The 26901-nt window shown below is 43.8% G+C and overlaps 1 protein-coding gene across 1 annotated transcript in view; it reads right to left on the bottom strand.

Annotated features, from left to right (window-relative positions):
- LOC138472665 (inhibitor of nuclear factor kappa-B kinase subunit alpha-like) overlaps positions 1-26901 on the bottom strand; it is a 1781717-nt gene that overhangs the window by 572032 nt on the left and 1182784 nt on the right. The window contains exons 13-14 of the mRNA XM_069610956.1: positions 10926-11077; positions 10031-10092 (exon numbers count right to left, since the gene is read on the bottom strand). Coding sequence (XP_069467057.1) covers positions 10031-10092; positions 10926-11077 — 214 coding nt within the window. The remainder of the gene's footprint in view (positions 1-10030; positions 10093-10925; positions 11078-26901) is intronic.

The raw sequence follows: 26901 nt of genomic DNA on the forward strand, positions 1-26901 counted from the left end.
AGAATCAATAAAGAGCAGAATCTGCCAGATGGAACGGGAATGCTCCCTAATTCCATCCCTTTTGCAGAAATGACTCTTCAGGCTATGAATACGGTACTCTTTGCCTTAGCGAAATTGTACGAAAGGTTGGCCAATTAAATCAATGAACAAACCGATTTGTTCCAGCAGTTGATCCAGGACACCACCAAAAAAATAATAAGTACTACTGACATGAGCACATCACCCAACAGTATAATGAGGATAGTATAATGATACTAATTTTGATGAAAGAGTTGAACACTGGGATCAAGAAAAATAATATACTGTCAAAACAACAAACAGTATTCCGCAAAGGTATGACTACCCTACATAATGCATGGATGCTGACATACTTAATACGAGAACATCAGAAAAAAGGTGGTGCACTGTTTATCTGTTTTGTTGACATTAAAAGAGCGTTCGATACGGTAGATCGACAACTATTATGGTCTAAACTGCAAACATGGAAATTAAATTCGACAGTATTCTATTTTATACAAGAATTGTACACTGATACCACTGCCCAAATACCCTTAAACTAGGACGGTACATTGAGTAAAAGCATTGAGACGAATATAGGGCCGAAACAGGCCTGCTCTTTAGCACCAACCCTCTACAATGTGTATGTGTCTGACATGGGTGAGAAACTTGGTAATGCTAGAAATTATCCTCCTAAAGTAGGAAAAGGACAAATAGCATGGCTGGCATTGGCCGATGATACACTTCTGCTTGATAAAACCCCTATTGGGCTCCAGCGTAGCTTAGAAAATATCAGAATATTCACGAGTGAACAACCTTATTCTTAACTATGAGAAAACTAAGATTATGATCAATGGCCCTAAAAGGAAAAAGCCCAAGCTTTACCTATAGTCTCTAGATGATAACAGACAGGAGGTTTTTCATACATATATATATCTAGGTATTTTTATTTCTGATACTAAGTGTGGCCCAATTAGAGGTTCATGTATGGCAGAAAATAGAAAAAGGGTGCTTGGCCATTTTTAATTTTGTAAGAACGAAAGGCGGTTACTCATTGGAAGGTCTGGTTAAACTATATGAAACTTGCCTCATCTCCTGTCTGACGTATAGTTTAGAATTGTTTACAGTAAGAGAAAAATCCTGGATGAAAAAACTAGAGGTGCGAATGTGGAGAAGAGCGCTGGGCATACATAAGAATACTCCAGTCGAAGGGTTGGATTGTGAGCTTGGGCTTTTATCACAAGCAACAGAAAATATGACGGCGATGGGTATTTTTTACATTCTAATTTTTAATTTGTCTTAGTTGAAATTAATCAACCTTTCAAAACAAAATTAAACAACCTTATTACAACATGTCATTTCATTACAGTTTAAAACATTAAAATTGAAACTTTCCAATTTACAGACGAATAATAAAAAAACTAATGATGATAAAAACTAAAGGGAGTAGTATTCAGAGTAAAAATGAGAATAGGAATGTGAGACTGGAATCTCAAAAATCAGTTTGATACATACAGTACCATCTTAACATTAAAAAAAACCTTCATGTATTGAGTCACATGAAGATAAAAAATCAATACAAAATATTCGTTGTACTGAGTTTATCGCTACCTTAGGCAATCTAGTTCAACCATTCTGTCCCAAACTGGATATTCTCCCCTCAATGATTTAATTTTAGACCATTTAAAAAATGTATCGTGGATATTTGAATGGGTAAATATGAGCAATTCAAAATTGTCGCCCAGGATTGTTTCTGTTCTAGACTCCTCAAGTATGTACAATGTCTTGAAAAATGAATTTCTCTCTGAGAGGTTAACTGCAAGCATTGTGTAATGAGATGTTCAAGTGTTTCCTTTTCCATTTGCAAGTTACAAAAGCAACAAATGTTCAACTCTGGCTCTAACAATTTTCTTCTGACATTAATATCATTAGTTATCCACAGGTTAAAGCGCATACGTGGAATTTCCGAGCGATAGTCCATTGATGGGGCTTTAATCATATATTGAGGTAATGTTTTCAGTTTTTTTGGTGGAAAGCGGTATAAGTCTCCATCTCTATATTGTAGACATCTTTCATGGGTTTTTATCCAATCAATATAATATATCTTTTCTTTTGCATTCAGTGGGTTATTAATCAGTAAATCAATGGTTATATCGCCTCTGCCAATTTTTGATATGCGCTCTGCATCCATGTGGTTACAAAGTTATGTTGTGACAAGAATATGTATTTAGTCAAAGTTTTTAAGATTACATCCATAGAGGTTGACAAACATTTTCTGAACAACGAACATAATCGCCAGGAGTAATGTGCTTGCAATGAAATCAACCCTAACTCAGAGTATCCGAGGTTGGGACGCACTGTGGCAGATGCAAAATATGCTTCCAGTATTTCCCTTCCCATTTTTCAAAACAAAAATGTGTATTAGTTGGCAGGGATTCTAAACCACATATTATGCTCTGTACTGCCCTTTGGACCCAATATTGAAGAGCTGGTTTGATAGAAAATTTTCCAAATCTATGCATGATGATTTTGGTTTGGGAAATTGCAGTCTCTAGTTTAATGCCAATGCGTTCTATATGAGCTGTGTTAGTTATATTATTTTCAACAAGCATCCCCAGTAGCTATATTGTTTCACTATGCTCAGGCGTATGTTATTAATTGTCCATACAAACGACAGCCATGTGGTTTTGTTCGGCTGATAAACTAAGATCTGCGTTTTGTTAGGGTTAACTCTTAATTCATTTTGATGAATATAGGTGTTGAATGCAATTAAAAGCTTCTGCAATCCCAATGGCGTTTTTGAAATTAACACTAAATCATCTGCATACATGAGGCTCTTAACAAATTTGTCATTAAATTATGGAGAATCGGAAGGTATTGCATCAAAAATGTGTTTCAAATCATACATAAAATAATTAAAAATAGATGAGGCCAGTAGACAGCCTTGCTTCACCCTGCGTGAGGTAGAAATGGGTTCAGATAATAAGCCATTTATAGATAGTTGGATACGAACCGAAGTTTCAGAATGTAATGCAAAAATAAGATCATATAGAGTCCAGGGACACTTATCCCTTTGTAATTTCTGAAATAGAATTGCACGTGAGATCGAGTCAAAGGCAGAAAATAAATCAACAAAAGCAAAGTAGACTGATTGTTTCGATATTTGACATTGAGTTTTTATAGCATTCAGACATAGTAAATTGATTTGTGCACCCATGCCTGAAACAAACCCTGTTTGGTGGGGATCTCGTAAGTTATTAGCTAGGGTCCAAGCATTAAATTGTTGCAGTAGCAACTTAGTGAAGATTTTTCCTGGAGAATCAAGCAACGTTATTGGTCGGTAATTCTGAGGTAGTGTCCGATCACCATTCTTATAAATTGGGATTATAAGCAATGTCTTCCAAGACTGTGGAATCATCTGCAGTCGTATTATTTCTTGAAAGATATTAAATAAAATTTGGGCCCATTCTTTAGGATTGGCTTTTAAAATTGCATTACTTAAACCATCTGGACCACAGGCTCTAGATGTACTCGCCTGTCCAATGATGTCTTCGATCTCTATAGAAGAAACTTCTATGGACCATGGATGAGAGACCGTATGAAGGCGTTGAATTTGGTCGAACTTAACATCAGCATAAAGATTTGTATAATAATCAGCCCACACCTGATGATGCACCCCATTAAGTTGGGCATCAGCCTGTAAGTTTGTATTATGGCTGTTTAATAACTGCCACATTTCTGACAAGTTCTTATTGGCTACCTCTCGCTGCATTCTTTCACTGTCTTTTTGAAATGTGATTGCTTTATGACTTTTTAACCAATTTTGTATACTTAGTTTTGGCATTTTTCAAGGCTTGCCAATTTATATTTGTACATGCTGTTAGGATGTCTCTTTTTTCTTTCCTATATTCAACACATCTATTTTGTAAAATGTGATCAAATGCGTGTTTATCGGTCAGACACTTTTTTTGGGCTTTCTGTCATTGTATTATATGGTAGTAATAGATCTGGGTATCGCAATAACTTATTCGAGTGTGTTGTTCTGTATCGCACGACTAAACAATTTAAGATTTGTCTCATTCCACCTTAGTCGTGTTCTCGACCCAATTATTACCAAAGGTTGAGTAAAATATTTCTTACTAACAGTTGTATCCCAATTTAGCACTAAGGAAAGCAAGTTGTGATTGCTGCAAGTTTGTGGGTGTAAATTCAGTTCTTTGACTTGATGAAAAGCCTCCCTATTGATATATTTATAATCAATGGTGCTATAACTGGTATTTCTACACCATGTTGGGTGGGCGGAATATCACCATGGGCTGACCCGTTAATCATCTGAAAGTTTGTCTGACATAAACAAATTCCAGGTATTTATTTCTGTCATGATGCCTACCCCCGGAGCACCAGGCCAGGCCCAGCACCCCCGGGAGCAGGCAACATGCCCCCGGGTAAAAGCCCAGCGGCCCCTTAGGGGCTCTTTGGATTCTGTCCTGGCGCCTTTGGCGCCAGGCTCATGTTGGACATCAGTCCTGGCGCCATAGGCGCCAGGCTCATAAAGCAAAGTGTTTGGTGCACTTACCTGATGCAGACCATGCTGCATACTCACCTGATGCAGACCATGCTGCATGAAGACCCAAGCCAAATGAGGCTTAGGAGGGACTATTTTACTGAAGGGACTATTTTGTTACTTGGCTGGGGCTGTGGAAGAATACTTACCTAGGACTTCTTCCAAGGCTATTTAAGCCACGCCCGGACAGCCACACGTGCTTTGCGTTGTTCTGCATCCCAGCAGCTGAACGCTCACCGTGTCTGCTCCTGCACCTGGACTCCAGCCACGCCCGCCTCAAACCTGGAACACCTGTAAGGAAAGAAGAGAAGAGAAAGGTGAAAACCAAGAACTTATTCAAACTTCTTACCTGCATCCGGAATCTTCACGCCAGCATTCTTGAAGAAAGACTTCCATTTAAAAGCATTGCGTTGCTCGCTGCAGCGCCGCGCTTCACTCACCTGTCCTCGAGACATCTCCCGGCTCCATCGCGGCTGTCAGCACCGGTCGCCACATCTCTGCACCTAGGGGAGAGAAGAAGAGACAAAAGGTGAGCAGAGGGAACACAGGAGGAAAGCCGAATTTTCAGCCATAATACTTACCGGCTTTTCTTGGTGAACCATTCCACATTTCGGGTCGGCGCTGCTTCGTTGGCAGGTACCGCACCCCAGCCCCTATGGGGAAAGGACAAAAGACATTACTGGGGAATTATAAAGACATTTAGAGGGGTCGCCCTCATCACTAACTCACCTGATTTTACCATCGGCAATTTAACCCCTCAACGCATCACCTTCGTTCTGCACCTGAAATAAAGGACAGATCACAGGTTAGGAAGACAACATAAAAAGAGGCTCACACTTGAACTTTTGAATCTTCATACTTACAGCGTATCGCTCAGAAAAGTCAAGTGGATTTTGCCAGCGCCATTCTGAAAACCAGTGAAGTAACTGGACGAACGCGCACCCCTGCACCAGAAGCAGGATGGAGAGTTCATCCTTCCAAACCATAAGGTGAGCTTAAACCAGGGGTTTTGGAGGAAGTCAGAGAAGAACGAAGGGGGAAAGGGGGGGAGCAAACACACTATTCTGCAGACAGTTAATAGTTAATCCCCTTTCTCATCTGCAGAAGGATATTCCTACGGGCCAGACAAGCAAGATTTGGGGGTCCTGTTCAATCGGTGGTCCGAGTTCTGCGCATCAGGCTTGAAGAGGCAACAGCAACCCAGACTAGACCAGCCCCCCCGTTGAACCAGGTGAGCGTTACAATTTCATCGCAAGTCCGTGAGATACAGTCCAGATTTAAGTCTCCCATAATTAATGTATGTATGGTGTTTGCATCCATACAGACCATGTCTAACAAATTGGAAAGACCTGCATAAAAGATAGCATCAGTGATTCCTGCTGGGTTGCGATAAACGTTTATTAAGGCAATTTCTTTACATTGATGAGAAATTCTGACCAGTTGTAAAAACGCTGTCTCTACTTTCCATGGCAAAATGGACAAACCAGATTCTAAGTGTACGGCAACAAGTAAACCTGACGAAGGTCTGCCCCCATTTGTTAATGCTGGAGAAAGCAATAGATCATAACCATCCCATATCGGGGTGTTAGATATCCAGGTTTCTTGTAATGCAATAATGTGATATAACATCGTAAACTTTTTAATCGATTCATGCAGATGGGAATGGCCTCTAGTGTTCCAGCTTGCTATATTTAAAACTTGTGGGTTTGTTGATGGTTAATTTATATTATCACCAGAAGTTCCTGATGGCCACCAGCCCTTTTATTCAAGCTTTGATATATTTTTAATTGTGTTGGTGGACTCTGCAGTTGCTCAACAGTCTGATCAGGATCATGTGGGTTATAGGTCAAAGGATCGACTACAAAGGATCGAATGGTCAAAGGATCGACGCAAAAGGACCGAAAACAAAAGGATCGACATTTTTTTTTTTTTACATTTTTTTTGGGGGGTACCCCCTTCACAACCCTGGTTTTTGTGGTAAAAACCACTTTCTTTCCCTAAACTAAAACCCCAAAAAAATATATAATTAAAAACAAAATTCGATCCTTTTTTTTTTCGCCCCTATTGTGTCGATCCTTTGACCATTCAATCCTTTGTAGTCGACCCTTTGACCGGACACCGATCATGTGCCAGCAGAAACCCCCTATCAAACAGTGTCATTCTTGATTGCCAGATCACATTAAAAACAACATTTGATGGAATCCATAATCTCACTACTGATTTTGATACATCAGAAACAAACTCAATCTGTGAGATCGCTAGAGATTACATCTTGTAATGCTGCTATATCACTGAAAATATTTAACACACTTCTTCTGTTCCGATCATATATGTCAAATTCACCAACTCTGCTTTTCAGAATGAGGGATTTAACCCTACTTTTCACTTGCTGAGATTATTTTGTTTGGAGTTGTGTGACAGGAGGATTTCTTTGTGTCGCAACATTTGATCGATTGCGAATAAAGTCCTCATCAAAGGCCTCCTCACGTCTATAACCTTCTCAGATACTTCTACTCTATCTGAAATTGCTCGTGTTATGTTATTCATTTCTGAGATTCCCGGCTTGTCATGAGATAGTGGTAGTAGCCGTTTTAATATATAATAGTCAACCACCTGTTTTAGTTTTTCCATTCCCTCTTCACTTTGGGTCATAGTTGGTACGGATGGCAAAAATGGCGTGCCAACATTTACAATGGGTTTAAACAGCTTGTCTGAGCATACAATAATATGAACAAGCTGACTCAACGGTGAATATGTTGGTGGACAATCAACAGGTATTTGGGTATCTACAGGAACTGTCTGAATTACAGGAATATTGGGTATTTCTTTTGTTCTTATTGGTATCCCTTCCTGTGTTCCTGATGATATCTTGTCTGTATTTGGGGTTGCTCGAATGCTTGTGTTTTTTGTGACTTTTGTAATAGTCTATCATTCAATATTAGAACAGTCCCCCCAATAGCTTTAAAGAAGGCATTGAGTGAGTTTTTAGTGGGCCTTGCGTCTGGCATGTTTTTTGAGTTTTTAAGTGTGTGGCGTGGTCCTTTAGGCTTTGGGCGGATAGTTTTTTTCTTCCCTGGAGAAATAATTACAATTTCGAGCAGTGGTTGCTTCTCACCTCGATCGCTGCTCGGGCAATCAGAGGACCTGCTAAGTGGACAGACAGCATTCACATCTGCAATGGTAGAAGTTTCAACCGGCCGAATCACCTCAACGAATTTAGGTAAGATTTGCGTCTTGAGAAAAGCTGCAGGTGCTTTCGTTGGTAGAAACTGACAACCTCTCCGAGTATATGGTCTCGTTCATTATTACTGAGGCAGTCTCCGCTATTCTGCTGCCTTGCATGTATCTGTTTTCTCCTATTGTAGTTTTACCATTGGTATTTAGCCAGTTAGAAAGGGCATCCAAATGAAACGATTGTTTGTCAATTTTGGCATCTAAACTTTCAAATAATTTATACAAGCTCAATATCGTTGTATTAATTGCGGACAAAGTAAGTTCAATATGCTTTGTGCGGGTTCATTGCTGTTAGTATGAGCAGCCAGACGAGGAGTAGGTAGAGCAAAAGAAGGAATATTAGAGTGAACATTAGACGAAGGTGTATTAGATTTGTCTATCACGATTGAAGCATTTATACTTTCCTCGACAATAGATATTAGGGATTCGCATTGGATGGCATGGATTGATATGCCAGTCGAGTTCATCGGTGATAGTTCAGAAGATATATTTACATTATTATTTACTGCATTCTTTTTTGTGGATTCCAGCAATGTGTGATCAGAGACCCCCTGAAAATCATTGCGATCAGCTAATGCGTTTAAGCTGTGATTGGAGCCAGATGCAAAATATGTAGCTTTGTTGGTCTGTTTATCTAAATGGGAAACAAACCTGCTTTGGGTTTCGTGTATCAACCACGCTTTCCGTTTGTCTGTTATTGTTGAAGTTCTGACCATGAATTGGTGTCAAAGTAATCGAAGTATGGGAAGAGTGCGAATGTTTGACCTTACTTCTTGTTGAAAGAAAATGCTCCATTTGTGCAGGCATACCAGTTTTCAATGAATGAAAAGCCAACATATCGGCCATGTAATAACAAACAGTGATTTTCACGCAATTTCAAATTCAAAACAAGCCGAAGGTGTTAAGATCGCAGTATCAAATCAGAAGGGCAGGCCCGCTATCAGTATGTTAGCCGCTTTCCGCATCGACGCGTGCGCTCTCGATTTATAGGAAGTACTCAACCCGCGAGTCTGATGGGCGGGTAGGCGGGACAAATGCACAGGCCAATCCGGCTAAAAAGCAAAAAAAAAACAACATTGTAACCACAGTCACAAAATCTCTCAGTGAGGGATATACTCTGTAGTGGGTCTGAGCCCAAGAGTCACCTTATTCACTTTGGTCAGCAGAACTGACAGCTTCAGGCAGTTCCAATAGTCCTCGAAGCACAATCCAACACGGGAACAGGTCCAGAAGCAAGAAGCGTAGCGGAAAAGTGGTACTTGCACGAGTATTTTGCACAAATTCGAGGAACAAGATTGCACATTTGCCAACTTTAAAATGCTGTTGAATGAGGAAAGCACAGAAGTGCCATTGAAAGAATGGAGAAAAAATGTCAAATCCTATTTCCTCAAAAAACAAGAATACATCAGAGAAGAGACGCACATCCCTCCGATAGAAAAACAAATAAAAGAAAAGGCTAAAGTTTGGGGTAGGTATCACAATATCACTCATCTCGGTAAGGTTAACAAATATAGTGTATATGTTAAACAGGCTTTCCCTGTGGAATCACCCTGTTTTATCTAATAAAACACTATTACATGAAGGTTATTAGGTTTATAATGTCTGAGATTGGAGTTACTCCCAACACTCTCCAGAACGGGAGCTTGGGGTAATATCCCATATCTTCAACACTGAGTCTATTATACTCAGGGAATTGCATAATCTTTCGCAATGTACCATGTGTGGTTGAGAATATTGGAATGCTCGAACAATTTGCCACAAGTGTATATTTTAGTGAACAATGTCTTTGTCTCTTAATATTTTATTCTAATAGAAGATTCAATGATTTTATATAAAGGCAAAACATTGTTAGTATTTATGAAATGATATATGGAATTTGTATTGTAGTTCTTTTTTACTTGATTGTATGTTTTCTGGTGTGTTAAGATGTTCATTTAACCATAACAACGCACTTTTAAAAAAAAAAACTATACCTTTCATTAAGAGGGAGTTGGTATGCATTGCCTGGCAATTCTTTTACTATTTCCTCATTTAATGGCTCAATCTGCTCTTCCAATATCATAACAGTTATCATATGATTTGTATACAGTCTTTGACCTCTACTTTACTGCTATAAAATACAAAAAGGGACAAACACCCACCAACTGTCCACCCTTCAACACTTTCATGAAATGAAGACATCAGCGACTAGTAAGTATAAAGTATGGGCAGTGATTTTAAACGCTGCTCACAAACCTCAGCACAGTGGACTGCTTTTTCTTCCATTTCCTTCCAGGCTTTGAGCATCTTTTCTGAGGCTGAAAGAGAGGGTGTGTATACATTTACTATAACAATCTAAGACAGATATATCAGTAACTTGAAGGTGGACAGGCAAGTATAAGGGGAACAGTGCTTGGAAATCTCAAAGGGTCCTGCCAGGGAGGTATCCGAGACAGAGCCGCTTCATAGAAGGGGCTTCTCTCTAAGGTCCTACGCCAGTCTTCAAAGGCCTTGACTGTGCAGATAACTGAGTTCTCATCAATCATAAAGAAGAGCAGGTGTTCTCATCTATCATTTGTGTTCCACCTTTTACCAACACCTACATTCTGCACAGTCATAGTGAGGAGGAAGGCAGTATGAGAAAGTACAATGACCAAACATTGCTCAGCGTCATGTCATTTTACCTAGCATTGACCTTGAAGGATCCCTTAGTTTTTCAACAGCCAGTAGGGTCCTCTCTAAAGTTGCATGACAGACAAAAAGCATTTAAAATGTCAAATGCCTTTCATGAATGTGCGACACAAGGAAGAGAATGCAAATGCATTGATGAAGCTTAAATGATCTAGAGAAGACATTGCTTTTCTTCAAAATATGTTCCTTGGTAAACAAAGATGTGCTCTCTGTCCTCATCATGCTGAGTTAAAAAATAAAGAGATGGGCTCCATATGTGCTGCACAGTAGGGTACAGTATAGAACATTTTAAGGAAAACATGCACAGGTCTTGATTAAACAAAATAATCATTAAAAAACTGATTGTGTTTGCATGCTATAATACTATGGTTGAATCCTTGCTAGATAACAAGTTTTCACTCTAGTTTGGGCTAAAGAACAATTAATGAAAGTGGAAGCCCCTTCTTCTCCTCATACATACATATTCCGTAGGCCATCTGGTCACTGTAGCGGTCCAAGTCGATCAGGATACTTTGCTGAAAGAATTCCAGCTTTGCTCGGAGCTGCTGTGAGGCGGACACCATGGTGTTTTTCATTTTGGTCAAGTTGGCATTATATCGGAGGAGACTAAGCCTACAAAGAGAAGGAAAGGGGAACCACTTAAACCTATTAACCATCAGGAAATGATGAGCTCCTTATATTATGATCTTGTAAAATGTTTCCCTCCTCAGACCACTAAAACTAAACACTTCAGCAATAAACCTGATGGGCAGGGGTGTACTGGGAAAGGTAATGGCCGGGACTGTGTTAACATAAGCCTCAGGGATTACCAGACCAGGTAAATTCCACCTAAAAAGAGAGCTTTATTGCTATATGCGTCCTGGCATGGTTTTCCAGGATAAAAACCATTTTCTTTAAGACTCGGGGGCAGGGGTTAGAGTGGGGGGTTTGGGGCATTATAAATTGGGTGGGTGGGGGGAAGGTGGCGTGGCATCATTTATCTGCTTCCCGGCTGGGAAAATGCTAGCCTCCCACTGCTCAGGGGAAAAGAGAGCCCACCTTCCAAGATCCCCGATTGGCTTGGAGGTGGTCAGCCCCCTCCCCCATCAGGGTCAGACTGGGCCATCGGCCATTCGGCCTGTGGCTGGGCCGAAATCACTTGCAGGGCGAGGCCCTGGGGGCCGGTACACGCCTGGGCCGGTTTGGGGATTACTAGCACTAGCCTGCAGGGCGGGTCCCACACTACGAATGCTTTCTATAAGTGTTCTGCTGCAATCTGCACAGAGCCCAAAGAGATCTGCACATATATATTAGGGCTTTCCATTTAGAGGCCAGCGGTCATGCCTGTGACAGCTATGCGCAAACAGCGCAAGTTACAACATTGTTGCCCTGATGCGTGTGACTGACAGCGGACCTGGGCCAATCTGAAACCAGTGTCTGCTGTCAGTTATGCACACATTCAATATGCACTGTCTGTTTTTTCAGCCAATGGAAATTGAATGTGTGCTGCTGAGGTGGGGCTGCTGGCAGTGCGCCACACCTTCACTCGTTTGTCGGCTTCTGGAAGGGACATGCAGGACTGCCTTATATGAGGAGAACCTTCTACGCCCAGGAGAGGACTGAACCTCAACGGCTGCCAGGTCCCAGTGCCTAGCCACAATAAGGGGCACTGCCGCACTGAGGTGGCAGGTGAGCCACTGTCAGATGACCTGGGGGATAAGTGGTTTAATTATTCAATCCCCGTTTGTGTCTCATATGAGTCTTTGAGATTTACATTTTAGCATTGTGCCCATAGGCCTGCAGAGCCTCAAGTTGTTTCTGTAGCCGAGCCTGGACTGGGAGGGGTCGCTCATAGTTACGTGGGTACATGCTATGTTAATTCTTTCCGTTTCGACTGGCACAGCATTTTCCAACAATAGCTACTTTCTTTAAGATGTGGTTATAAAATGTCTGTGCTGTCGAGTGAAAGCCTTGACACCCTGCTGCTTGGTTACCTCTGCCTCCACAAGCTCCCCTTTCCCCCCCCTCAACCTCTCTACATCATTATCGATGGACACCTTCTGAGGCAAGTCGTGCATCGTCAATCCATACCAGCTGAAGCGAACACTCAATGCCCAAACAATAATTCCTGTCCCAAATCAATACCTCTTACCACGGCCAATGGGCCCCTAACAGGGCACAGGGACGTGCTTTAATACAGGGAAATTGAACCACAACGATTTGTGGGTTCCCATGTATGGTGAAATGTTAAATCCTGAAAGTGCACTAAATATTGCTAATGCGTATACAAAGAAACTGGCATAGTGTATCGAGGGACAGACAGCAAACCCCCAGTATGGAAGCAGTGGGCAGCAACACACAGAAGGTGAAATGGCACTTACCATGTAATGTGCATTGCAAGGGGGAGACTGAGTGTGGTATTACGGCGCTGCAAGAGGCGGTGATGTCCACTTTGCAGAGAGCAGATAACACACAGTCTGTGCCGAGCTATAACCGTTCCCTTTAGCCCTCCACCCCACTAACGTTAATGTTAATTGCTGTGAGATTGTACCTGAAACGGCATCCGCATATGCACAGATATCATATTCTCAACGATTAGAACTACTACTTTAGGTACATCTGGTCGGCTCTTTCCGACTCTGCTTAGTATATAGCTCTGTATTTGCTCTGACTTGACCTGTCCTGTGCCTGTCCTACGACTTCATCACAAATGCTGGATTAACTGTGACTCTAGTTCTCCTGAAAAGTGTAACAAGCATGAATCACCCACTTCTAAAGATTGTAGCTCAGCTAATTAAGCGGTTACTGCTGAGAGGTGTGTGTACAGGTTCAAATCCGAGTAGCGTTAACCAATTCACCTGTGGTCAGTTAAACAGAGACTAATGACATGGGTAAAAGAAATCTTGCACCTGTTTGTAACACAAACCATGTATTATTAATTACTGCTGAGGGATGCCTTTACTAAGTATTTATACACAAACCCTCGCTCCAGAGCCCCACCTGCCTCCCCGCTGGTAATGGTGTTCCCTTTTCTATTATTTTTAAACTTCACACTACAGCATGGAATTTCCTGCCACAACTATGATTGTGAACCATCAAGAAACCCCTTCATGCATTGGTTTCTGGTTTGCGATTCAGCTGTTGTGTTATTTGTGTTGTATTACATCGGGGGAAGGAGTCTACCCTGTGTAGTCTCGTTTACCTGTTGGTGTCTCCAAGGCAAGGAGGGCAACACCTTTTTTATTTCAGGGCACAGTGGCTGGAGAATGCTGCGCCTAAGGTGTCTGGTGACTAGCAAAACGTGGTGTGGTTGTGGAATTGGGTGCACATGGCAGTAAGAGTGTATACCTGTTATTATCCTTGAATGCTGCCCCATAAGTAGGCCTACCTGTGTGTTTATGGGTTGCTGAGTCCTCATAAATATGGCATCCACTGAGTGGATGTCATGTTTATGGGGGCTCAGCGCCCCATAATGCACGTGTGCTGCTGCTGCACCGTATAGAAGCCAGTTCTGACTACCTTTCTATCCAACCATTATCCTCCTAACCCTCCTTCCCTGTTGGGCTTGCAGAGCCATGTATACGCATCGACTTGCAAGTCCCAAAACCGCAGTGGGGGTGGATGGTTTATGCCACTCCTGCGCCTCAGAGTTGTGGACCCCGTCACAGAGTCTCATAAAATAACTTTGCACACTTAGAGTTCTGTGTCACAGAACTGTAAGTATGCAAAGGTATGTTATTTTATGAGTTGTATTGTAATGTAATATTGGAGCATAACTATAACTGGCAAGGTACTTTCTAGTGTCATCATTTGGCTGTACTGCTTATTAAATGCAACTCTTTTTTCATTACTGGTAGCAACGTATAGACATGCCTTGAGTCTGGTTCAGCAAAATACGTATTTAGCTATGTGATGATGATGTTTTTTTTTTAAAAAAAAAGTAATGTTATCACTTTCTCAAGCGTTTACCAGAACAAGACATTCAACAAACACATGAATCCTTCGTAAGTAGCATTTTCTGTAAAGTCGTGAATTGATGTGATTCAAGGATGATGGTTTGGGGGCCACTTTTTTTGAGGCGAGGGGTGAGCCACTTTTTTTTGGGTGTCTGTGCCTATTTCTTGTCCCAGTCCGACCCTGCCCCCCACCCCTCTCTGGGGTGCTAATATAGCTTTATAGACCTGCAGCGAGGGCCTACCGGGCGTTATGGACCCTGAAGACAGTTAATGAGGGACCATAACGCCCGGTACGGCCCCAGCTGCAGGTATATAAAGCTATTAGGAAACCCTCAGTGTTTAATTAAAAGTACAATAAATGAGAAACATTTAAAGTAGAAAGAAATGCAAAATTATACACATCTTTTAATGTATGCATATATAGGGTTATACTACTTACAAATTACTCACATGTCATTTGTGTAATACAGCTATTTTACCCATATTTACTATGTAGCTGTAGCTTTTATTACTAACTGTGACATACTTACATTTCTCCATTGCCTTCCTAGCAATCTTCTGCAGCCCAACGTGTCTTTTCTTATAACGTGGGTGTTTCAGTGCAGCCATATAATGCTGGTCCGGGAACGCTGGGATGAAGCGTTCTGAGGGGCGAAAGGAAGTTTGTTTCCTTGATGGGGCAGGCCATGCCCGGCAGGCTGCGAAGGAAACATGGCACACAGAACTTTAACTGTTTCAGTTCTGTGTGCCGTGTTGAAATCAACTGCTGCCGCCTGGTAGGTAAGCTTTGCTTAAATTCTTTCGGGCTGTAATCAATCTGCGGGCTATACCAGTTTGTATAGCCCGCAGATTGACCAATCTCGACCGTCAAACACCCTCTAAGGTGTTCTAATACAGGATAATTCAATATGGCAGGCCTGTGTGATCCTCAGTCATGTGCTCCTTCACCACCACAACTAAAAAAAAAAAAATACATCTTTCCGACTTCCAAACAAGCACACAGCTAAGGGCACTGAAATGTCTCCAACTCCACCACCGCTGCCATTGCTTGGTTTTCCATTCTTCCTACCTTAAAATATTTTGTAACTTCAGTTTCACCTCCCACCTTTTAACATTTTAAACATTGCAGGTGCTCCAATACCCTCTGATTAGGGCCAGCGCTGAACAAAAATTCAAATAAAATATAATATTGTCTGACAGCCCCCAGGCTCTGCGCTATGTACAGTCTATTACGCTCACGTCAGAAATTAGTTCACAAGTACATTGAATTGTGTGGTCTTAATGTCAATGTGGCCTTGCACAAATTACTCCATAATACAAATTGTGAAACATGCTCCAATATCCCCCCACAGTACCACAAGTGAAACAGCAGACAGATGCTGGCACAATAATGGCATTTACTGACCATACTTTGGCATGGACAAAGAACCAAAGCAGGTTGGAAGCTGAGGTACCAATGATTCCTTTTGGGCAGACAATTGGATTGAAAAAGATCCAAGTAAGGACTGCAGATTGCCACTTGATATGATATGATATGGCATTTATAACGCGCCTATACACAAGTGTTTCAAAGCGCAACGAGGCAAGGGAGGGGAAACAGAGGGAAGACAGACAGCGATCCTACTAGGCCAGGTGACATTGAGATTGTGCAAGTGCAGAGGGGCGGGGAAGGGGAAAAGTGCAGGGAAGAAAGGGGAGGGGCAGTGCAGTACATAGGAGAACAGTAAAATAAAGACAATCATTAAAAGTGCGGCCAGCTGGTGGCAAGTGCAAGGGTAAGAGCAGACATCAGGGGTCAAGTGCGAGTAGGGGCTGTAGGGATACAGAAACAGTCCCCAAGTGCAGGGTTGCCATGGGGCAGTGCAGGTGTGCAACTGGTGAAGAGGGGACCTGGGCCCGAGATCAGAGGGTAGCCAGGTAACCAGAGCAGATTCAGATTCAGCCAATTGATCAGCAGGGGAGAGGAGGAGAGAAAGCAGAAGCAAAGAGGAAGGTCTTGAGGTGCTTCCAGAACCAGAGATGGTTCTCCTCAAGTTTCAGAGAGGCAGGGAGGCTATTCCAGAGGGAGGCGCCAGTAGAAGAAAGAGATCGACCACCAACTCGCTGCTTGGAGAAGCGACTGACCCGGAGGGAGTTGGAGGCAGATGAGCGAAGAGTTCGAGAGGGCAGATATTTATGAAGAGAGAGTTGAAGGTATTGAGGTCCCAGGCCCCAGAAGGCCTTGTGGACAATGCAGAGGGTTTTGAACTCAATCCTTGCTGCCACTGGGAGCCAGTAAAGAGATTTCAGTCCTGGAGAGATACAATCCCTGGGTTGAGGCCAAGGACAAGTCTCGCAGTCCTGTTTTGAATGTGTTGCAGAGGGCGGAGAGTAGAGGTAGGCAGATTTAGAAAGAGGCTGTTGCAATAGTCCAGCTTAAAGAGAACCAGAGATCTGGAGACAGTGAGCTTCTGAGGGAAGGAGAGGAAAGGAAGAATACCTCTGAGGAAGTGCAGCTGGTAGTGTGACTTCTTAGAGACGTCAGAGATGTGAGGAGAAAAGGAAAGTGTGGAGTCGAAGATGACTGAGGTTTTTAGCCTCACAGTTGGAAGCAGGAAGAGGGCCAAGAGAGGCCGGCCAGAGAGTGACAGGAAAGGAGGGAGCAGGTTTTCCGATGAGGAGAATCTGTCTTACTGGCATAAAGGCAGAGAGCATTGGGGCCACACCACTCCTGGATGGCAGACAGACAGAGATGAGAGAAGGAGAAGAGGTGTCGGAAGGCAGCCTAAAAATGAGTGGAGTGTCATCCGCATAGCACTGAAAGTTGGGGCAGAGAGCGGCAATGCGGTGGGCAAGAAGTGTCAGGTATTGGTTGAAGAGTCAGGGAGAGAGGTTAGACACCTGGGTAACACCACAGGTAGAGATAGAGGAGAGGAAGGACCCAACTTGGACCTGGGAGGGTCGATCTGAGAGGAAGGAGGACAGCCATGCCAGGGCCTGATCGGTGATACACAGGTTATCACGGAGCCGGTTGAGCAAGATGGCATGGTTGACCTTGTCAAAGGCAGAAGAGAGATCAAGTAGGATGAGGACACAGGTGGTGTTGGAATCAAGGTTGGAGAGCAGGTCTTCACGGATGTTCAGGAGAGCAGTTTCTGTGCTTCTGGAAGCTCTGAGGCCAGACTGATGGTCATGGAGACAACCAACAGATTCAGTGTGAAGATTAAGCTTGGAGATGGCCAGCTTTTCCAGAGGTTTGCCCAGGAAAGGAATGATGGAGATTGGACGATAGTTTGCCAGGCAGGAAGGGTCGGCAGAGGGTTTCTTAACAAGAGATTGCACAAGGGAGTGCTTCAGGGGAAGAGGGGAAGACTCCAGTGGCGAAGGAGTGGTTTCAGAAACCAGCCAGAGCACAAGCCTGGGTGTCAATGTGGTCCTTAATGGTTTAGGAGGAACAAGGGTGAACCTGTTTTGACGAGACTTTTTATATATCGGACTTGTCTAGAAACCTTGTCAGAGGAGAACAGGGGAAAGGCAGAGAAGGAGGGGGAAGAGGTGGCGGAACAAGGGCCAGAGGAAGAGCAGGGAGTAGAGGCAGGAGGGGGAGAGGAAGAGAGAGAAGACAGGATGTCCTGAGTTTTAGAGATAAAATGAGAAGCCAGGGCCGTGCAGAGGGCCTGAGAGGGGACATGAGAGGTAGAGACTGCAGCAGGATTGGCCAGCTCCTTGCAGATTTTAAAGAGTTCGACCGAGTTGTTAGATGCCGCGGAGACGCAGGCTTGGATGTGGGCTCTCTTCTTGGTGTGGACAGAGACCCGGTATTGACTTTAGAGCAGGCGGCAGGCCAGTTTGTCAGAGGATGTACCGGAAGCACGCCATTTCCTCTTGGCCACCAATGCACTTGCGTTTAAGGGTGACTAGGTCCGAGTCTTACCAAGAGTTGCACTTGGCTTTGGGTTTCAAGCGGATTCTCATAACAGAGGCAAGAACATCGAGAGTATCAGCTATAGCAGAATGGAGCATGGAAAGGGCTGTGTCAGGATGTGAGTCAGCCAGAGAAGGGGGAGGGGGGGAGAATGTGACAGCGAAAGCCTCAACTGACACAAGCTTCATGGGTCGGATAACCGAGAAGGTAGGTGGCAGTGCTTGGCCTGAGGGGTAGAGAGGGTGAGATGGGAGGAAAGGAGAAAGTGATCCCTCCAGGAGAGAGGAGTGGTGAGAGCGATCAAAAGGGGAAGGTCTGAAAAGATCAGAACATCCAGAGTGTGCCCTGCCTTGGGCCAGAGGGGAGAATAGAGAGAGAGAGAAAGAGAGAGAGAGAGAGAGAGAGAGAGAGAGAGAGAGAGAGAGAGAGTAGCAGAGTTCACGAAAGAGTCCAGTTGAAGGACAGGAAGCATCCAGATGGATGTTGAAGTCTCCAAGAAGGAGGAGTTGAGTGGTTGAGACCAGGAGGGAAGAGGAGAGGTCCACCCACTCAGAAAGGAAGGAGAAGATCTGATCAGGTGGCCGATAGATGGTAGCCACAGTAAGGGAATGGCCAGGAGACAGAGCGCGAGAGCGAGAGAGCGAGCCTGCAGACGAGGCATTCGAAAGAAGAGTATGCTTTCGTGGGAATGACGGAGGCAGGAATCCACTAAGGGAAGATCAGGGCTACACCACCTCCGGAACGGTTGGATCTGGACGCGGAGAGGATCTTGTAGCCATCAGTGAGGAGATTATCAAAGCTTGTGACAGAGCTGGCCGTGAACCATGACTCGGTGAGACCGAGGACATCGAGGTCAAAGTTCCTACACGAGGCGGCAGATGTCAGAGGAGTGTTTAGCAGAGCGAGAGATTAGTGTGGCAATATGGAGAAGGTTGCCATCTTTTAAAGACTTCTGGTGAGGGGTAAAAATCAGAGGTACGCCCTGCAGAGGTGTAGAAGAGGCCCGAAGGGGGGCACAAGAGGAAAGAGGAAAGGGCAAGGTAGCCAAGGAGGAGACAGCAGGGGGAGGCAAGGAAGCCGTGGAGGGAAGAGTGGGGATAGCCGGAGAAGAAAGGTGATTGATGAGGCACGGGAAGCATCTATCAAAGAGGAGAAGGTTGGCTTGAAGGCCTTGGACCAAGACGGTACCATTCAAGTAAACATTAATGATGACCTTTGAAGAGTGGAAGGAGGAGAGGAGGGTCTCCCACCGGGTGCCACCATTAATGGAAGAGGAAGAGATTGGAGGGAGCACAGAGACCATATGCATAGTCCATAGGTCTGGCGAGGGAACGACAAAGAGGATGTCAGTGAAAGTTTGCCCGGAGGAGCCACTGGTATATGATAAGATATGGCATTTATAACACGCCTATACACAAGTGTTTCACACTGGTGTAGGTGTCGGCGATAGGGAGGCATGGGTTGGAGACCAAGATGTCCTTTTTAAACTTCTTCTTACCTGATTTAGCGAGGAGAGCTGGATAGTCGATAGAGAAGCAGTTAGAAAAGATAGGAGAGACAGAGAGCACCATAGAGTGGGGGGGGAGAGGAGAGAAGAGGAGGGGAGTGAGAAGGGGTAAGGGAGAACACTAGGGAAGGACACAGGGCAGGGTGCAAACAGAAGAGACAGAGGGAGACGAGACAAGTAGACATTTGGACAAGACGACAGGCACTTAGTGATAGAGAGGTTCACTAGATGAGTGCTTTGCTAGGAGGCAAATCCACAGAACTGCACTACTTTTACAATGCTATTTAAAACAGGAGAAAAGCACTACCAAGTTTGAGAGTCCTAAATAGTGGGGAAAAGGCCTATGTTTCAAAATGCAATTTTAAATACTTTCCCAATGAAATTTGTTTTTAAAACAGGAGAAAAACACACCTAAGTTTGAGAGTGCTGAGTATTTGTATATTTTTTTATATTTTTACTGTACTTTATATAACGCCTTTGTTCAAAGTGCTTTACATAGAACAATCAACAGTACATAAAATCAGAATTGCAAATCAGCTTTCATATACAGCCAGGATCAATCAATCAATCAGGCGATTGAAGCAGGTGGGTTTTTAGAGAGGAGCGGAAAAGAGGATAGGAAGTAATAGAGCAAAGAGACAGAGGGTGTCATGGCTAATAGAAGGTCTGTTCTGCAGTATTGGTCTCATATCACCATTTCCAGTATTGCTCCTTCCAACATGGCGGCCCGTGCTACCGGCAACATCCCAACCTTGTTGCTCCGGGCTCTCTGTGTCTTCGCCGCCGTTGCTAGGAACAACATATGAGGCGTCCGGATTTGCGCCTCGGCGCGTTGCTACTCTTACCCTTCTGACTCTTTGTGAGTTTGCTTGTACCCTTCAGAGTTCTTTTTCCTCTACCAACTTGTGTTTGTTAATGTTTGTTTATCCTAATTTGTGATTTATGTTTATAGGGAAAGCTGTACCATTGATTACCCTTTCCGAGAGCACACTGCAGTCTTCCGCGTCTTCTAAGATCCCTTTCGGAACGTCTCAGTTCGGTACGTGCCATTACCCCATTCATTATAGATAGTTGAGAAAGGCATCACATATATATCTTACACTTACAATCTTACCATCTTTATAGTTTTCGATCTTGATCCTCGTACCCAGCCGTTGTCGCAACAACCCGCAAAACCATCTTCGTGCATGGCAAAGATAGCGCAGGCGATTCTCATCTCTGGGTCGTTTTGCTCTTGCTTGCTTAGGCGGCGAGTTTCTCCTCAATACGTTCTTAACTAGGATGGCAGTTATATATAAATATCACAGATAGGGAAATCACTAACTTCTTTGTTCTGTTCCTCTATACTATACGAACATAGATCCTTATGGAAGAGCTGCTGAATTACACCACATCTCCAAGACCTTATGCTTCTGGTAAAATTATTTTCCTTGTTCCCATCTGAACCTATGCTTGGCCTTCTATTATCCTGATTACTTGTCAAAAAACATATCTCCTACCTGTTCACCACTAGATACTGTTCTTCATACTGTTCTCCATTTTATCACCACTTGAAGTCTTCATCAACACTTCTACAACAAGGACACTGCATCTCGTAGTATCCAGCAAAGGTTTTATTCCCCAGAGAGTTTCCCTGGCCGTCTCACTCCTTCCTGGCTGTCCATTAGCGGGAGGGAAATAGATTGTCAGGAGACTTATCGCTCTCGTCTGTGCTGCTGTCCTGTGCCCAGGTCGAAGGATGTGGTGCCTGGTGAGTTTACTTTTGCCTTCCTATATATTACCTATTCTGAAACATAATCCTGCATTACAGGGAGCATGCTCCAGTGAAGAGGGGCAAGGAGCTGGAAAGCACAAAAGCGGCATTGCGCACAGGAGGAACGGGGGACATTAAGTCTAAAAAGACCAGCAGAGTGGAGGGAACGAGACGGAAAATAGAATGAGAGGAGAGATGCAAGGTAGTCAAGGGCAAGTCCGTAAAGAGATTTAAAAACTAGACAAAGAAAGTTATATTTAAGCTGAGAGTAGAAAGACAGCCAGCCGAGAGAGGCAAGAGGAGAAGAAGAAATTGAGTCCCGATAAGAAAGAAGACAAAGTGAACGTACAGAAGAATGATAGATTTAAGACGAGCAAGGCATTAGAAGGGAAGACCAAAGAAAAGGACAGAATAATAGAATAGTCGGGAGAAGATTAGTGAAGAGACGAGAAGTTTTGTGGCGTGAAAAGTGAGAAAAGGGTGGACTTTGCGAATATTGTAGAGATAAAATCGACAGGTGCGAGATGGAAGAGAGATACGATGGGCACAGGAAAGATTAAAATCGAAATAAAGACCAAGACTGCGGGCAGTGGGAGAAAGAGAGACAAGAGAGAGGGAAAGAAATAGAAGAGGGGGGAGATTGTGACATGAGGGTGTTGGCGGGAAAGAATAAGACTTCAGTCTTTCCGGCATTTAAAGTGAGAAAATGAGAGGTCATCCAGGATTTGATGGCAGAGAGGCAGGATGATAAGAGTGTGATGAATGCCAGGGGTGAAGGATGAGGAGGATAGAAAGAGCTGTGCATCATCAAGTGGTGTGATACTCCAAAGGATGAAATAATGGGGTCAAGAAAAGAAGTATATAAGGAAAATAGAAAAGGACCAAGAACTGACCCTTGAGGAACACCATGATGGAGAGAAAAGGATGGAGCGGTGTTGCCACCCCAGGAGACAGCAAAAATACAGTTGGATAGTTAAGATGAAAACCATGATACAACAGACCAACAAAAACCAAAGGAGAGAGAATCCACAAGCAAAACGTGATCCACAGTGTCAAAAGCAGCAGTCAGATCAAGAAAAATAAGGACAGAATAGTGCTTGAAACAACAAGCAGTATGAAGAGAGTTAAGCTGGCAAGTCTGGGCTGTTTCAGTGGAGTGGCGGGGACGAAAGCCATACTGAGTCGGGGGGAGGAGCGATAGACCAGAAACAAATGTTGAAATTTGTGAACAAACAAGACACCCAAGAAGTTTAGACAGAAAAGGTAAGAGGGATATGGGACGAAAGTTAGAAACAAGAAAGGGATTAGCTGTAGGTTTCTTTAGGATAGGAATGATAATTGCATGTTTGAAAGCAGAAGGAAAAGTAGAGGTGGTGAGACAGATATTAAAGAAAGAAGCAAGAAAAGGTATCAAAAGTGGGTAGATTTTAGGAATAAGTAAAAAAGGGACGGGGTAAGTGGGGGCAGCGGTGGTGGAACTTTCGCCAAGAGGAGAGCCACATCAGAGTCCGATACGGGAGCAAAGTTAGACACAATATTGGAAGGAGTAGGAAAAGATAAGGGGGAAGAGTTATAAGAAGGTGATGATAGAATATCCTGACATGGGGACGGAACTTCAGAAGAGAAGAAATAAGCAAGATCAGATGCTAATAGGGATGAATTAATGGACGGATCAGGTATAGGAGGAGAAAGAAGCAGAGTTAAAGTTTGAAAAAGACATTGAGGATGAGTGTATTGACTATGGAAAAGATCAGAGAAATAAGTGCGTTTAGCAGATTTAATACAGTTGTCGTAGAGGGCATGATAAGAAAAACAGGTAGCGTGGTTAGCAGGAGAACAGAGTTTGCACCAGTGCCTTTCAAGGTGGCGAAGGAGACAGCACATAGAAGAGAGATGAGAAGAGAGGCAGGGTTGGGCAGGTTTGACAGTGGGCTTAAAGGAAGAAAGAGGGTAAAGTTGATCAGGACTAGAAGCAAGGCATGAGGAGAGAGTAGACGTTGCTTCATCCGCAGAGAGAGTAGAAAAGTATGTGAGAGATGGAAGAGTGTGTATACAGGTATCACGAAAGAGTGAAGAGTTGAAGTTGCGTAGGTCATGCCTAAAGGAAGTAAAAGTATTAGATGAGGAGAGGTAGACGGTACTAGAGGGAATAGGTGGGAGCAAGGAAGCCGAAAGTAGAGAATGATCTGATACGTAGACAGGAAGAGCAGATATGGAAGAAACAGTAAATGACGAGGTAAAAATCAAGTTGAGAGTGGAACCAGAAGTATGAGTGGGAGGAGTAGGAAGTGGAGAAAGTAAATGTGAGTCAAGTATTGATAGAGAGGGGGATGCTAAATGAGTAGAGGATAGATGGAGATTAAAGTCTCCAAGCAAGACAAGAGGTGTAGGACTAGGTAAAAAGTGACCAAGAAGGTGGTCAATGTTCTCGCAAAATGACCCAAGTGGACGATAGATAATGAGAAAAGAAATAGCGTGAGGTCCAATAAAAATCTTATACATAAATTCAAATGAAAAATATTCAGGTAAGGGCACAGGAGAAGGAATAGATAAACAATTAGGACAGTATAGTAAGCCAACGCTGCCGCCGCGTCCTTTGGCTCGAGGGACATGGGCAAAAGAGGAAGTAAGAGAGGCAGCTCCAGTTGAGTTATGTGCGAGAATCCAGGTTTAGGTTATACAGAGAAAATGAAGTTGTAAACGTAGAAAAAAGTCCAGTACTGTCGTGGTCTTATTGCAGTGACCTCGCATTCCATAGGCCAAGGTCAATAGCAGTGGAAGTGTCAACAAGTTGTGGATAAATAAGATTAGGATTTATACATGAGTCAATAGAGCGACAGTCTGTAGGAGAGATAATGGGAGGCGAACGGTTAGGTATGGAAACAGTCATGAAAATGATGAACAGTACCTTGGTGGTAGTCCAAACTACGGAAAGTGGTATCAGGGATGGTACTGGGAGGAGCAGGCAGGCGGGGTGCTGCATGCCTACGAGGTCCTTAGCCGCGGAAACGCTGGACAGCTGCAGACAGCTATATCTCACTTTGCCTCACTTCGCTGCGGCTTCGCCTGGAGGCGGATATTCCAAGCCGCGGCGAGTGAGTGCGAGTGAGGCAGGAGGGTGGGCGTGGCCGCTTGATGTTAGGAGTGGTTGCCTGGCAACAGACAAAAGTGCCACTTCAGCAAATGCCAGCAGGGGGAGGGCCTACTGATGTAGACCGCTGTGCTCCTGCACAGTGGAGTGGCCCAGCCAGCACGCACCGAGGTGCAGATGAAACTGTCACGCAAATGAAATGAAGCAGGCACAGTTCTCGGACAGCAGACAGCTGGCTTCCCACTTGGCTCACTTTGCCGCCGCCTCGCCTGGAGGTGGGTATTCCAAGCCGCGGCGAGTGAGTGAGAGCGAGGCAGGAGGGCGTGGCGCCTCTTGATGTTAGGAGCGGTTGCCTGGCAACAGACAACAGTGCCAATTCAGCGAATGCCAACAGTGGGAGGGTCTACTGATGTAGACCGCTGTGCTCCTGAATAGTGGGGGAAAAGGCCTAGGCTTCACAATGCAATTTTAAATACTACCACAATGCAATTTTTTAAAAACAGGAGAAAAACACACCTAAGTTTGAGAGTCCTGAATAGTGGGGGGAAAGGCCTAGGTTTCACAATACATTTTATTTATATTGCGCTCGTACACAAGGGTTTCAGAGCGCTACCAGGCAAAAGGGCAGGGGAACAAGCAGGAACAAAAAATATAACCGCAATCTTACTAGGCCCAGTGATATCTAAGAAAGCGTAAGTGCATGGAGAAGGGAAAAATGGGGGAAAAGGGAGAAGTGTATAGAAGGGGTGGGGGGGTGAAAGTGCAGAGCCGAGGAGAGAAAAACAGAAATCAATATTAAATAAAAATAATAATAAAGGGTGATAAAAACTCTGGTAGTGCAACCAGCAAGTGGCAGGTGAAGGTTGGTCAGATAAGGTATATCTGATAAGTGCAGAAGAAAAGTGGGAGGGGACTGTATGGGTACAGATACAGAACCCTAGTGCAGGAGGTGGCCTGGAGGCAGTGCAGGAGGGTGAGCAGGTACCTGGGTCCGGATGAAAGAGGGTGGCCAGGTGTACGATTCCAAGCGAAGTAACAGATCAACAAGGGAGAACAATGTTCCAAATACTATCATAATGCAATTATAAATACTATCACAATGCAATTTTAAAAAACAGGAGAAGAACACACCTAAGTTTGAGAGTCTGCTATATGGACAGGTTTGCAGGGTAGAGCAAGGTTCTATACCTAACTGGGGCCACTCCTACCTTCCTTAGACGCTGCTCCTTGATGGCTGGCTACTGGCTTTCCCTGCTGACACCTGCAGACACTGGCTGGAGCTGCCTCTGTTGGAGCCACTCTTTGCCTTGGGGTCCTTAGCCACACAGGCTGCCGGGCAGAGGGCTTCCCTGGGAAGGTACGTTAAGAGTAACAACTGGCCAATGGTGGTGGAGAGCAGGCTGGGAAGGGGAAGGAAGCGGAAGAGGGACGGGGGACTAGGGAGGATACCAGGGCCGGGGGGCCTCAAGGTTTTTAAAACACTGTAAACTTGGCCACCGTTTCTGTGGTGTCTGGCAAAGATGGGGAGACTGGTGTTACAAATAAAGAGAAAGACAAGAAGACCAATCTTGCAAGACGATAAAGTTTACTCCATTCCCAAAAAAGCTTGTATTACCTATAAACCATGGCATACAGTAGCAAGCAAACTACCAGGTAGGGGTGTAGGGAAGGGCTTAGTATGGAAGCATATCTAAAGTTGGGGATAAAGAAACTACCTGTACAACAAAAAGATATTTTTGTTTTTTACACTATCATTTGATATGATATGATAGGTTATTTATAACGCGCTTAATACCCAGAGGTTTCTAAGCATGGACCCAGGGATCGAACCTGTGGTGCTCCGTGTCATCTTGCTTCCAAGGCGACCACGTTGTCCCAAGACACAAGCATTTCAGATGCTGGAATCAGAAGTGGTTGACAGTAACATGAATCGGATTATTTTAAGGATAACTTGCATCAAAAACACATCTAAGTTTCCATTAATTGGGCCGCTAGTGGAGTATGGTTAGGGTGCATAGAAATGTACAAAGCATCAACTTACAGTTTAGTAACTTATTTGATTGTTGATTTGCACTGAGTGGCAATTAGCACTAGTTTAAAATAGCCATGAAGTACTCGATTTGAAAGTGCTTGCACACTTTATCATCATAGCAAACATCAGAATCCAGACAATAGCGTCTCAAAACGGTGTTCACGCAAGGCTACGCTCAATCTTTACAGATTTCATTTTTCAATATATTTCCTGT

This window comes from Ambystoma mexicanum, chromosome 8 (genome assembly GCF_040938575.1).
Source record: "Ambystoma mexicanum isolate Mex_15411 chromosome 8, UKY_AmexF1_1, whole genome shotgun sequence".
NCBI lineage: Eukaryota > Metazoa > Chordata > Amphibia > Caudata > Ambystomatidae > Ambystoma > Ambystoma mexicanum.